Here is a 15,485-nt window from a genome sequence, read left to right as displayed (position 1 = left end):
CAAAATGAATGTAATCATGTCTGTTACTCTTATTATCATTTAATAACTTGTGCTCATATTCCAAGCAAATATGCCCATATTACCTTAAGAATTTGGTAAATGTGGGGAGTTGTAGGGTTTGCTGCGAAGCTGCACAGTACGTAAACCACTATTGGTTGGAGGCTGGTTCAAGCTTTATTAGAAAGGGAATTGTACGTTTTCAAGGATATTTTACCAGGAAAATTGTATTGTTTTAGTGCTCCTTTTTTAGATACATGTTTGGTGCCCATATTTGCCAAACTTACCCTAATAATCATTTTGTTACCTTTTCGATGACTATTTATTTAAAACATATACAAAGATTCTGTCAAGGCCTACGCTTACATTTTTCTTAATGATTTTGTTTATTCTTACTTCTTTTTGGGTAATCTTAGATTTAGTCCCCTTTAAGTTCTATTTCTTTGTAAGTTATTCGCCCGACCTCTTTCGAATAATAGGAGCTGTCTTCCTTTGGCTTCTATCAAACACCTCTCATGGGTCATAGAGGCACGGAAGAGAAACCGTGGAGGCTACATAATCTACACGTATTCTCATGTTACTCTGTATTACTTGAAGTCTGCTGCTCTCCTCATGCATTTCGCTTCGTCAGCCACTTAACGCCATTACAATACTGCGGTTGCTCAAAGCTGGGAAATTTGTTCCGGTGCCAGCTGCAAGCCGATAAGATAAACACTTTCAGGGAAAAAATGGATTTATCAAGAGCCAACCAAGAGAAATGGACTTAACATGTATCATTGTTCGGAGATTTTCTATTAAATTCCAAGCTATTGGGCAATTCTAGATTTTAATATTCAGATGTTAATGGGAGAATATTTTAAAGACTTCCTTCTCTTCGAGAGATAACGGCACCTTCCTTTGTATTCCACCGGTCGGGAAACTATGAAATTATTTAAGGCTTTCTTGTATAATTTTACTAAGCTTTGTACGAATTTGAAGCTGACATTATCAGCCTAGTGCTGTTTCCGTGCTCCTTTGTTGCTCATTTGGGGCTCTTGTTAATGTTGTTCTTTTATCAGCCCAGTGTTGCTTTTGGTACTTATTTATCGCCAATTCATGGCTTTTCTTAATGCCAATCATTTTAATAGTCCAGTGCTGGTTTATAATGTTAAACTTTGGTTTCTTTACTCTTAACTGTTTAATACTAACTTGTGGCTTAGCTAAATTTTTCATTAATTTGCAACATAGTGTTGCATTGATAATTAAGACTTTGGTCTTTCGATTGTATTCCCGTATTGCCAAATTCTGGCTCTCTTCTAGATAAATGTAATCTTAACCTTCAACTATAAAGTTGTTGAACAGTTTCAAGACTTTGGTCTTACATTTCAAATAATTGTATCGCTGTCCTGTGGCCTTTGCTCAATTTCAGTTGATTTGTTAGTTAAATTTCAAGGTTTATTTTTTAACTAATGAACAACAGATTTCCTTTTATGAAGTGTTCATTAGACAAATAATAATAATAATGATAATAATAATAATAATAATAATAATAATAATAATAATAATAATAATAATAATAATAATAATAATTATACCGGGCGGTACACCTCCGTGCCGCTAATTCAAACCTTGCGCCAGTTGTAACTCCTCTACTGGAGGAAGCCTGAACTCTAACAACCATGTTAATTCTAAAGTTTATCAAAAGATGTCATTACTATAAATTTTGAAGTGTTCTGAACTGTGTCAGTTTCGATTCATTTTTGTTTTCTCTGTAGCAAGAAGTGTGAACATTCTCTTCTAGATGACACTACTTAAGAACTATTATTGTGCACCCTAGTGCGAAGTGAAGGAACCTTTTTTTGAAGAAATTTAGTATTTATAAGTTTGTTCTTTATTAAATTTCTTTCAGCCATGGTTTAAGTTGGCAATGTTAATTCGTTCTTTTCGCCAGTTTTGAAATTGGCCAATCGTAAATTTCTGTAATTAATTTTCCACCAATCCTGGTTTTCTTCTCCACTTTTGACATGTCATCTCTTGGCCGTCCAATAAAAGCTTGTGGGCGGGTGTTATCATTCATAAAAAAGGTCTCAAATGTTCCGCGAGGGTATATAAACTGCTGATTTTCGGGTCTCCTTGCCACTTCAGTAACATCTATCATTGTGTAAATTATGTAGCAGGGGGCGGGAGGCGCCTCTTTCGTCGGGCAGCTGTTCATCAATAAGGTAATGGCCTTTTAATAACTTCTTTTCTTGCTAGCTCAGCAGTTTAACTCTCGAGGCAGGTTCGAAGCCTTTACCATGTAACTTTCCTCTAAAATGTAAAAGATTCTTGGTAGAAATTCTGTCTCTTTAAACTACAAATTGGGATAGAGAGTGCCTAACCCTCTCGAGCTCCCATTCATTTTGTTTTGAGGTGACTACGTTTTCATAACTGTTTCCCTTCTACTCGTAATGTCATAAAGTTTTCTATCGTGTCACCTCCGTAGAATGGGATTAGCCCTTGCGTAAGCGGCCTAGGGCCAAATTAGGTTTTAATAAAGTGTATTAGGAGTGCAAGTACGCCTCCACTCAAATTGGTATTTTGGGGTCATGTCATTGTCCGGTTTCTTCGCTGAATAGGCCTCAGTAGGTTGGGTATTTTTACTCCTGTGTTATTGTACTTGGAGGACAGCTTGAATGTGGAGTTTGGTGTGGCCTTTGATAGGCTTGAACCTTAAGAGCGGGTTGCTCTTTCTTAAAATTTTGGTTTCTGTGTGCCTCGAGGAGGCTTTACTGAGTAATAGGGAGCAAGTGCTCCTGGGCATGATTGGGGTTTTCTGCCCCTTTGTCAAACCTTGTATTTGAGTAAAGTGGGGCTAATTGCTCAAGAATTGTGTGTCTGGCTCTCGGAGCCCAAATCCTGTAACAACTGTAATTGTACATTCTCGATTTGTTGCTAGGCTACTAAGTACCTGTTATATTTGTTATTTCTTGATCTTGAAAAGAAAATATAACCTTGTTAAATTTTTAAATTAACTTTAATTTCGTATATTGAGACCTATTCATCCCAGCACCTTATTTCACCTCTGCTGATCCACCAAACCACGGTAACATTAATAATAATAATAATAATAATAATAATAATAATAATAATAATAATAATAATAATAATAATAATAATAATAAGTCCATAATCTATTTGTACTATGGGTGGTTTCAAGCTCCTTCCCTTGATCATACCTTACATTATTTTCTTTTTCAATGGGCTGCCATTCTATCTCCTAAGGGATTTTGGTGCAAATCACTCGAACAAACCACGGTAACATTAATAATAATAATAATAATAATAATAATAATAATAATAATAATAATAATCTATTTGTACTATGGGTGGTTTCAAGCCCCTTCACTTGATCATACCTTACATTATTTTTTTTCAATGGGCTGCCATTCTATCCCCTAAGGGATTTTGGTGCAAATCACTCGAACATTCCTCCACCTGTAGTTACTCTCTACACTAATTTTTGGAAACTTAATCTTCTGAAATAGGTTTATTCTCTTCGCAGACTGATCTTACCCTACAATTTTTACTACAAAATTTTCCTTCCAGTTTTAAGAAAAACAAATAAAAATTAGGTAAAAATAGTATCTTGTCTAAGCAACACCTAAGGAATCATCTCATAATTTTTCACTTACTAAATAATCGTTTCTTTCCTGTTGGTAATAGCTGTTGAATCATCTCATGTCTCGGCACTGGCTAAAGAAGCACCTCTTGTCTACTTCACTAAGGTAGGATTTTAATTATATACAGCGGGTCTATTTAGCCCACATAATGGTAAAGAGAAGTGTGTAATGGACTGAATTACCCCTTAAAACAATAATTACTACCAATGTCGAACATAAAGTAAGATTGTAGTCTAATTTCTCTAAGTAACGTGAGAAATTAGATTCATAATTAATGTAAATAACTGACAATTTATCTGGAATAGTAACTGAAACAGATAGATTAGATTACCTGTAGGGAATAGGTTTGCTTTTCTTAATTCCTGGGCCTTCAAATCTGAAACGACACTTGGTCAGCATCTTCTTGAGCGGGTTCTTGAATGTGCAGACAGCTGTGGCGTATTGTTTTTGAGGAACCTCCTTAGGTACCTGAAATAACACAAAGGGTTCTACTTACATCAAAGCGAGTAGGATTATGATTCTCTCTCCCTACTGAAATATACATAACGATGGCTTTCTTTAAAATCCTCGTAAGTCCGAATAATCTTCCTATCCATTATATTCCTTAAGACTGGTCACGCCTCCCAGTCTCATATTTATATGCAGTCCAAAAGAATAATTTTCGTTATGGTCATTTTCCTCTGCCAATTTGTAAAGGAAAATGAACCTTAAATACATTATACTGTAGTAGTGTGTAAATTTGACATGCAATCAACATCCCTACAATACGGTATGGTAAGGTACATTTTTCTTTAGACATTAGCAAAGGAAAATGAACACAGCGAAAATTATTCTGATGGACTGCATACAAATATATGACTGGGAGGCGTGACCCGTCTTAAGGAATATAATGGGTAGGAAGAACATTTGGACATACGAGGTTTTAAAAGAAAGCCATCGATAAACTGTGACATTTAAAGGAGGCTGGTGAACTTATTCACTATAATTCTAAAATATAGAAAAGTAAAGAAGTGTGTATCCATGTGAGATGCAGGTATGCACACATGTAGCGTAAACTGGCTTGCTCACCGTCAATGATTTTCTTAGGTTGCACTTTGCACTTCATCGACTAACAGCATAGTTGTTTGAAAGTGCACACCTCTGTGCTTACGTATACTGGACTGGAAAGGGACCCATTTTGGTCTAAATTTACGTAAATATGGTGTTTCTTAAAATCTACAGCAGCTTTGGAGGAAGTTAAACAAAAATCATTGAAAATATGGCTGTCTCTTCTTATTCTGACGGGCTATGTTGTCGGAGAAATCCTTTTTTTTTTTTTTTTTTTTTTTTTTTTTTTGCTAGTTGCTTTACGTCGCACCGACACAGATAGGTCTTATCGCGACGATGGAGAAATCCTAACCTGCGGCTCATATATCTCGAAGACCGAGAATTCCTTGACAAAACTCGCACAATATTGAAATTTAAATGACAGAATCTTACCGGCCGAAGTTCTAAGCGGTTTTCGTAGGTGCAGCGACGAAGTATGCTTTCCGTGCTGATGGTATCTGAATTCACCAATACAATATTCATCATATTCCAGGCCGAAATAAAGTAAAATCATACACGTAGCTTACAGTTCGGTGCAGTGACGAGCCCCAATTCTGTATGGTGCAAAGTTGTAATTGGCATCCTGGCCGAGCTGCTGCATGATGCAGATTACTGTGTTAACGTATACTAAATTATCTAGACCACGATATGTAGTACAAAGAAATATATGTCCTGGCTATCACTCATCAGGTCCATTTGTTTATACCCTCAGCTGATTGAGATAGTATAAAAGCATTCATTAAATTACATTCGCAAGAATGAAAGCGTGCATTTAACCTGTGTCCTAAACACAGACTGCCTTGACAGGCTTTACCATAAAATAAGTGCAATTTCACCACTCATCAGAATGATGTGAGGGCCTATTAGCCTGGAGGATATTAAGTTTCTAACATAGGAATTGCTGTTATTACAATACACTGCAGATATAAAGTTTCAATGTACCTTTACGTCGAGAGGGGGCTTGATAACTTGAAAGTCATCCTCATCTGCCCACGTGTAATTTGTGTCGGTGACTGTGGCAATGGCGCATATCTTCATGTTACAATACTCCACAAGTTTGTCCAGGTATTCGTCTGCTGTTACCTTCAGACGGAGGACTTCCTCTGTAAATAAATAAATAAATAAATAAATAAATAAATAAATAAATAAATAAATAAATAAATAAATAAATAAAATACGTGGATGAAAGAACAGTAACTTAAAATTAAAGTAAGAACCAGTCTATTCCGTTTCCTTATACAGCTATCCCTAGAGATTGTCAATTAACTTCATTTCACACCAAGAAAAGAAGAAAACCCCCTCTCATAAGAAAAATCTTTATCCACATGCCTAAATGAAAAAAACTACCTGTGAAAAACTATTTCATTTTAAAGAGAGCAAAACACATATCTAACATGACAGCAGGTACATTTTATTGGTCAATGAAAAATATCAGCTGATGCATCCATTGCGGACGAACTTCAAGGGGAAGTGCAACTAGGCAACCATTGATCAATAGCACAGTGGCTTCGTAAGGAAATCTCACCAGGTCAATCATACTCTTAGAATTTCTTCCCATAAAAGTGATATTTCTGAAATAATAATAAACTCGTGTCCACAACCTGAGGTGGCGCAGCTCTTTTCATGCACACCCCAAATGGAGGTGAGCTTCATGTACCATTTCAACCACATACCAGCCCTCCCGCCAGTCTTGAATTTCTGGCAGTACTGGGAATCGAACCCGGACCACCGAAGAAGGCAGCTAATAACACTAACCGCGGAGGCGGACATTTCTGAAGTGGAAAGTGCCTTTTCAGTAGTTCGAATTCCACGTAAGTCTATAGATTCCGAAACTAATGACTTCAAGTCAATAATCATGTAAAACGTATAATTTGCCTTGTTGCTTGCTTATATGTTTTAAATGATTCTTTTATATTATTTTCCTACCGCTTTTTCCCCCCACACCTGTCCCTGTTTTACGGCTGAATGCACTTCCTGGCACCAACCTATTTGGAGGGATGTAATCACTATTGCGTGTTTCTGTGATGGTTGGTAGTGTGGTATGTTGTCTGAATATGAAGGGGAGAGTGTTGAGACGGACACAAACACCCAGTCCCCGAGCCAGAATAATTAATAAGAAGCTATTAAAATCCCTGTCCCGGCCGGGAATTGAACCCGAGGCCTTCTGAATCGAAGGACATTACTCTGACCATTCAGCTAACGAGTCGGACGTATGTTTCAAATTATTTTCTTCTTCTTTCTTCTTAATCTGTTTACCGTCCAGGGTCGGTTTTCCCTCGGACTCAGAGAGGGATCCCACCTCTACCGCCTCAAGGGCAGTGTCCTGGAGCTTTAGACTCTGGGTCGGGGATACAACGGGGAAGATGACCAGTACCTCGCCCAGGCGGCCTCACCTGCTATGCTGAACAGGGGGCTTGTGGAGGATGGGAAAATTGGAAGGGATAGACAAGGAAGAGGGAAGGAAGCGGCCGTGGATTTAAGTTAGGTACCATCCCGGCATTTGCCTGAAGGAGGTGTGGGAAACCATGGAAAACCACTTCCAGGATGGCTGAGGTGGAAATCGAACCCACCTCTACTCAGTTGATCTCCCGAGGCTGAGTGGACCCCGTTCCATCCCTAGTACAACTTTTCAAATTTCGTCGCAGAGCCGGGAATCGAATCCGGGCCTCCGGGGGTGGCAGCTAATCACACTAACCACTACACCACAGAGGCGGACTGAGTAATTTTCAATATTTCTATTCAGGCTAGACCATCTCCCTCGAGCTCAATACGCATATGTGTAGGTTTCTCAGTTTACATTATGTAGCGACTACTCAGTAACTGGACGTCTTCCCCATTTTCATACCAGGTAAATGCTGGGGTTGTACCTTACTTACGGCCACGACCGCTTCCTTCCCACACCTAGTCCTATCCAATCCCATCGTCGCCATAAGACCTGCCTGTGTCGGTGCGATCCCCCCCCCCCCCAAAAGGTTCAATTTGCATGTTGGCACTGATATTGATATAAAATCCTTCATCCCATTATGCTGTTGTTCGAAACATCTATTGTAATAATCAATGAAAATCCTGAACTAGTCTTTTATATTCAGTACGTAGACTGAACGTCCGAAGGCAGTTCATTTTATCCGATGTCGGGCAATTTAAAAATTATACGTGTCTACAGTACATATATTACGTAGAAATACGTACATTATATTCTATTCCTGCACGATCGAAACAAGAGTTGTCGTCCACGAAGATACGTTCCTCTCTGGTACCCCGTTGATACGATTCTAGTTTGTGTTAAGATGATATTGTCACGGTATTCATAAGAACGCAGGTTACCATGTAGGAACGAGAGGTAAGGTAAGGGTTATTCTGCTCGAAGGCAGGTCCGAACCTCCGCAGAGTTTACGTACGGTAGGGTGGCCAGTTCCTTTCCGCTCCTCCATTCCCTTACCCCCCACCAACAGCGCGTGGCAACCCATCCAAATCTTGACCACGCCCAATGTTGCTTAACTTCGGAGATCTCACGGGATCCGGTGTTTCAACACGGCTACGGCCGTTAGGAACGAGAAAGGTATGCAATTACATCATGTAATGCTATTCCCAAATACTATTGAGTCCCTCCTTCGGCGCACTTTCTTTAGACTATTGAGTAGTGTAAAATTTTAGTATTCTTATCAGACACGTTAGCTACGATTGTAGGTACAGAAGATATACAATTCATCGGTAAACAATGCTTCGCTGAACAACCCATATTGTGTGATGTCATGCTAATCTGAAAATTTTAACATTAGTAAGAAATGGCGCAAAACCATCTCAAACAAAGACCTTTGGGAGGCCACAAGTCAAAGTCCCATACAGGAACAGACAATGAGAAGAAAATTGAGATGGATTGGGCACACCCTGAGAAGACCACGAGAAAGTATCACAAGGCAGGCATTGAGTTGGAATCCAGAAGGCAGTCGCAGACAAGGCAGACCGAGGATTACCTGGAATAGAACCATAGACAAGGAGATTGCTGGAGTTAACAAGACATGGAGGAAGGTGAAAGCATTGGCGGCAGATAGAACAGTCTGGAGAAATTTCGTCGAGGCCCTATGTTCCACCTGGAATTAAAGGAAATAAGTAAAGTAAGTAAGTAAAAAGAAATGGCGCACACAGTATGCATCAACCTATATCTGAGAGTTTTGGTAACGCACGACGGCTTGAAATCAATAAATAATTACTTAGCACAATAGCAGTATGCCTTTGCTGGCAGGACCTAGTGTTTACAGTGCACTATGTCTTCTGCTATAGGCTACAGCAGTGTTGTTACTTTCATAGATCTGTCTCTGTCTTATCCTTGGCTTTGACAATATGAAAGTGACTGAGGTATGAGCGATGCTAGTAATGCCAATCCTTATGCAGCCAGTCCCTGCTATGATTGGTGTGAAAATGTTGTTCATGGGGTCGGTTGGTGTATACATTTAAGTGGGCTTGGCAGACTGATATGTAATAGCAACTCTGGCTCGGTGAGGAAAGCAACGGGAAACTACCTCACTCCTCATTTCCCTAGTACGCCTCTTCAGTGATGCCTAGGCCACCTATGACAGCTGATGGCAGAGCTGTTGAGGATCCTACCAGCGGAATCGTTGAGTGACTGAACATACACACACACAATAGCAATGGATCCAAGACAGAAAAGATCTCAGACACCATCCGGAAGAGGAGAGTCATGTTCTTCAGACACATCTACAGAATGGACCCGGGAAGACTGACCAACCAGATAGTACGGTTTTTTGAGACCAGGAAAACTGCGGTACTCTGGCATCAGGAATGAAGAAGGATCTGACAGAAATGGAAATACAAGGGTCGGAAATAAGCAACAGGGAAACTTACAAGTCGAAAATAAAGAACACAACGAGTTTCCAAGAAGAAGTTAGTTTGCGGACCCAAACACCATGGATGGAAGAGAGAAGAAGGTTGCAGAGTGAAAGAATGAAGGATTACTGGGCGCAGATCAAAGCCCAGAAGCAGCTGAAATCGAATTAACGTGGTCCACATTTGGCTAAAACGAAAGAAAGAAGCACTGGATTCAGTGGCCAAGCTCTGCATTCGGGAGACGCGTCGTTTTGAGCTCCACCGTCGGCTGTCTTTAGAATTGTTTTCTGTGGTTTCCCATTTTTCAGTTCCAGACAAATGCCACAGCAGTTCCAATTTATTGGCCACAACCGATTCCTTCCACCTTTCTACCCAGTTTCACCATCATTCATTTCACTTGTATTATCTCCTCAGCTGAGGCTGGTGTCAGGAAGGCCATCCTACTGTGTAAACATGCCGTATAAATTCTTCTCACATCATCCCTGACCCCATATCAAGAAACATGACTAAGGGTTAGGCACACCATAGCATTGGATTCATGGTTTCTGGAAGCCGAAAGTCATATGTTATCGCTGGAAGCTGTAGCCTGTGGAAAACCCTTTTGATGCAAGTTGTCAGCACTACTAGTACTCATGTAAACAGGCCTATTCACATTCAAAAGGTCGGCGAGCCTGTCGGCCAAATGAATTCCTACCTTCAACCCGACTGACTCGACTATTACCATACATTGGTAATCTGATCTACTGCACCCATCGGATGATGCAAGGGTGCACTACCTGTCTGGAAGTATGGTCCATCTGAAAAGTACACGGTGAACTGAAAATAGTATAGCATAGTGTTTAATTTCCTTACATTTATGTATGAGTGAATCGTAAACACTATTTCTGAGGTTACGATTAGAATAATCTCTAAATTTTACCTCCCACCAAAGAGGAAGCGTATGGTACATTTCACAGAATTCTCTCCAAAACTACTTATTCTCTTCAAAAGTCATATTGTAATATTAGAATCATTTACTTCACAAATTTCAAGCAAACTGACTATCAAATAGGAAAGCCCGTAACCATTTTCAGCTACAGGCATATTATAAAATAGACTAATAGCAAGCCGACTGGGGCTTGGCCACACACACGCACTGACTCCGTTTTGACGTGTTAATGGAATGGTTGGCAGCAAAGGCTTATCTGTCAAACCACCAAGATTGACCCAACCTCCCTCCATTCACATTCTAACCAGTAGGTGTGACCGAGAACACGCAACCGTCCGGTTCGAATGCTAATGGAGACCTTATTTGGCAACTTCCCCCGTTCTTCGCCCTATTCACAACAGGGCAACTATGTATTCTTCGTGATGGCGTTGCTTCATGACCTTTCAACAGCACTACATGCAAATTTTACAGCCGGACACTGACTGCTCTGTTTACATACAGCATTATACCCACCAGCATCGGAGACTGGTGAAGGGCTTTTCAAATGTGGTAGAAAACTTCTGCTAATGTACGTATAACACCTCACCCTCTAGTGCTATATCTAATAAACGTAGGTACCGGTGCTTTCTTGTAACGTATGTATGCATAATATACGTACATTGGTCGGGCAATCACAGGAACCTATGTCGCTTCCAGGATGGGAAAGCAGAATGCTGTTGATATCCTTAAAGGCGCCACACATTGTATACTTTTCATCCACAATATTAACTTTCTTTCTTTCTTTCATAATCCCTTTACACTCCAAGGTTGTTCTTTTCCCACGGGCTCGGGGAGGGATGTTCTTTTCCCTCGGGCTCGGCGAGGGATCCCACCTCTACCGCCTCAAGGGCACTGTCCTGGAGCGTGAGATATTGGGTCGGGGGGATACAACTGGGAAAGGAAACCAGTACCTCCCCCAGGCGGCCTCGCCTGCTATACAGAACAGGGTCCTTGTGGGGTGATGGGAAGATTGGAAGGGATAGTCAAGGAAGGGGGAAGGAAGCGGCCGTGGCTTTAAGTTAGGTACCATCCCGGCATTTGCCTGGAGGAGAAGTGGGAAACCACGAAAAACCACTTCGAGGGTGGCTGAGGAGGGAATCGAACGTCCCTCTACTCAGTTGATCTACCGAAGCTGATTGAACCCCGTTCCAGCCCACGTACCACTTTTCAAATTTCGTGGCGAGCCGGGAATCGAACCCGGTCCTCCAGGAATGGCAGGTAATCACACTAACCACTAACCACAGAGCCAGATACAATATTAACTTCTAATGGAAAACCTCGTCCGATAGACAGTTTATTTTTAGGTGATGAGTAATGCTTCTGCCTCCGTATAGAAAGATCCATAGGAGACAAGAGTTACACTTTTTTGCTATAGCCAACGATATAGTTGACGAAATGATCAAAGAAGACTCCTAAATTACACCATAATCAGCGAATGACGTCGCTGAATCGATTAATGTTCATTTTGGAAGGTTCCAGCTCAGTGAAAGCTCAGTCTCTTGTGAATTGAAGAGTACACACTATCCAGTGTATTCAGAAGCTCGAAGGAGGTAAGACCTTATAAGGTGTGGGTTACCATCAACAAGTTTCTGGCTCCTTGGCTGAATGGTCAACGTAGTCGCCTTCGGTTTAGAGGGCCGCCGGTCCGTTTCCCGACCGAGTCGGAGATTTTTACCTTAAATGATTAATTTCCCTGACTCGGGGACGAGGTGTTTGTACTGTATCGAACATCCCTGCAACTCACACACCGCGCATAACACTACTATCCACTACAGCAGGGCCTCTCAAACGCCCAAAATCTCACGTGTGCAAACTGGGGCGCAGAGTTCGTGTGCACAGTGCATCGTTCCCACTCGGCTCGACTCGGACCAACGCTTCGTCTCTGGGCTACTCGGCTAAGCTCGGCTCAACTCGGCTCGAATGTGGAGCGCTACGGAGCAACTGAGGAACAAGGAGACAGGCGGAGCGAGCGAGTCAGGCGTGGGGAAATAGAGAGACAGCGCTATTGCTCCAAATCGAGGGATCTGCACTCTGGTCAACCAAGCGAAGTCGTCTTTTGCACAGTGCACACTGCATGCTCTCTGAGATGGCCTGCACTACAGTAACACGCGGTTGCCAATCACTCTCGTCGAAGGGTCTGCTTTACAAGGGCTGCACCAGGCTAGAGATAGCTACACGAAACTAGCGTCATAAGTTACGATGCTGCCTTTATATAACCTGCGTGACTCAAAAGCCATCTCGATCTCTATTTTTACTTTTTTATTTTATTTTATACTAGCTGATGTACCCGTGCTTCGCTACGGAATTCTACATTGTATACAGAATTCTAGCTTAGGTAGTGTACACGTTGTGAGCAAGATTGTATTATATTGCATAGCTCATAAACGTTACTCTAGAAATGCGACGGGGAAGTCACCAAACGTCTCTTCTCATATGAAGACTGGGTTAGGAAATTTTCATTGCAACGGTAGGCCCACTTGCCTACTATCAGTCACAATCAAGTTGGGGGGTTTTCATTATAATTTGTAGGCACTCAATCTCCACCTGCCTTTTTACATCCTCAAAAAGACTTTCTTAGTAGTTTTCCCAACTGAAATGGACATAGGTCATTATAATGACGTCAGTGCTAATTTGGAATAAAATGAACGTAAAATTTAATAAAAGTGAAGAGGAAGAAGCTTTTCTTAAGAAACAGCTCTTTTCAGAGTTTAATTTTAAGTTATTTAGCGAATTGTGGTGTTATTATTTGGGATAGGCCTAAATTGTAATTTTAAACCAGGTCATACTACTACTACCACCAAGTGAGCCTTTAACTTAAATGTGCACACTGCTCATTCAAAACAGTGTGCCAGAGTAGGGATCGAATAGCTGGAGTACTATGTTGAACCAGTGTGTTACGTACCAGCAGTATCAGGAAATGTATGAAACAGAGGAATGGCATGCTAAAGAAGAAAGTTTTCCAACTCCCCAGCTATTTCCTGCCAATATTCAGTCAGGCTGTTATACTTGGTACGCAGCAGTAATCCCATCTATCGGAATTTAGTGGCAGCATAAGAGACAAACAACATCGAAACAAACAATGGTCAATATAATGTTATTGTTGATCAATTTTAAGAGCTTTCGATATTGTAGACCTTCACATTTTGTTTTCTTCCGACTCTGAAATACCAGTCTTATAATAGTTGGTGCGGTAAAACTGAATAAAACAGAATGATCGGAAGTTGTATTCTCTCCAACCTTTGTTATGTAGTACTTTTCGATAGGACCAGTAACATAGATAGGCCTACTTAAAAATTCAATATTTGATACCTTCCCCTAAACTACAATTTCATCCAGGGTGAATAAAATTGTTTATAGCTTAGACTGTACTGTAGTTTCTTATTCCCCGTCTCTATTATACCGATTTTCATTAAATTCTGTTCACCCATTTTCTCGTGACGACGTTGATATGGACTTAGCAACAAAAATACAAATTCACGAATATCTCGGTTATCATAGCCGGTAGAGTAAAAATGCATAAGACATAAATGATCGGAAATTCAGTTTTATATAACTTTAATTATGTAATATGTATATTAGGGCCACTAATAATATAAATATTTGAGAATTAAATTTCAGGCCTTCCCTTAAACTACCATTTTACTCAGCGTGAACAAAATAATTTATAGCCTAGATTGTAGAGGTTCATCCCCCTATTTTACATACCGATTTTCATTAAATTCCCTTCAGCCGTTTTCTCGTGATGCGTGTACAGACAGACAGACAGACAGACATTACGGAAAAGTAAAAAGTGCATTTCCTTCTTACTGTGCACATGGCCGATACAGAAATACCATTATTTTCAAATTCTGAGCAATGTACAGACGAAACTCTTATATATACAGATACCAATTGTGTTGCTGTAGGTCTAATGGTTAATACAAAAGGGTCCAAATCAAAACATCTTCTTGATACAGTTAAAATCAAGAAAATAATACACTATCTACCCAAAAGTAATTGGGCACCCATGATGGCAGGTAATTTAGTACGTCACGTCAGTTGAATTGGGTGGCTGATAGGACGTACGAGAACCAGTTAACAAAGTGATAGCATGAGGTACAGACCTATCAGACTTCGATACAAGGAAGACTGTGGGCTGCCACCTCAGTGAACTGTCTAACAGTGCGATTGCAGTGAAGTTAAATAGGCCCAAATCGACAGTAGCACTCATCCTGTGTAAGTGGAAAGTGGATGGACATTGTGCCAATTGTGGATGTTCTGGGCGACCTAACAGTTTGACGAATGGAAATTGTAGAACCATGAAACGTAATGACAGCAGGAATTTGAGCATACCGGGCGAGTTGCCGTGCGGTTAGGAGCGCGCAGCTGTGAGCTCGCATCCGGGAGATAGTGGGTTCGAACGCCACTGTCGGTAGCCCTGAAGATGGTTTTCCGTGGTTTCCCATTTTCACACCAGGCAAATTCTGAGGCTGTACCCTAATTAAGGCCACGGCCGCTTCCTTCCAATTCCTAGGCCTTTCCTATCCCATCGTCGCCATAAGACCTATATGTGTAGGTGCAACGTTAAGCAAAAAAATAAATAAATAAAAAAAGCAAGAATTTGAGCATGGATAAAAATGGCAACAACGAGCTGAGAAGAAAGAAATGGTGAGTCTAAGTTTACAATGTGAAGTGAAGTGTAGAAGAAGAGTTGTTGATAGAAATAGAGAGAAAGAAAATTGAATTCATTGAATCATGTAGGCCTACAACATCATTATCACTAACACATTCATAGAAAAAAGGGGGAGGTCGATATAACCAAAATAATTGGAAGACATCAAAAACAGAATGGGTTGTGTAAGTATGAAGGAGCTTAGGCTATGCGGATGTACTTTATTTATAAGTACTGGTTTCGATATCCTGTAAAATAATGGAAATAGCAAATGTGAAACTACCATATCCGGAGTCTG

General features: G+C 40.5%; 1 protein-coding gene across 1 annotated transcript in view; it reads right to left on the bottom strand.

Annotated features, from left to right (window-relative positions):
- The window catches only part of LOC136879443 (hemocyte protein-glutamine gamma-glutamyltransferase), a 279,634-nt gene that overhangs the window by 84,036 nt on the left and 180,113 nt on the right, over nt 1-15,485 (bottom strand). Inside the window, exons 12-13 of the mRNA XM_067153235.2 lie at nt 5,667-5,827; nt 3,970-4,106 (exon numbers count right to left, since the gene is read on the bottom strand). Coding sequence (XP_067009336.2) covers nt 3,970-4,106; nt 5,667-5,827 — 298 coding nt within the window. The remainder of the gene's footprint in view (nt 1-3,969; nt 4,107-5,666; nt 5,828-15,485) is intronic.

This window comes from Anabrus simplex, chromosome 1 (assembly GCF_040414725.1).
Source record: "Anabrus simplex isolate iqAnaSimp1 chromosome 1, ASM4041472v1, whole genome shotgun sequence".
Lineage (NCBI taxonomy): Eukaryota > Metazoa > Arthropoda > Insecta > Orthoptera > Tettigoniidae > Anabrus > Anabrus simplex.
This window is presented reverse-complemented; position numbering and strand designations above follow the sequence as displayed.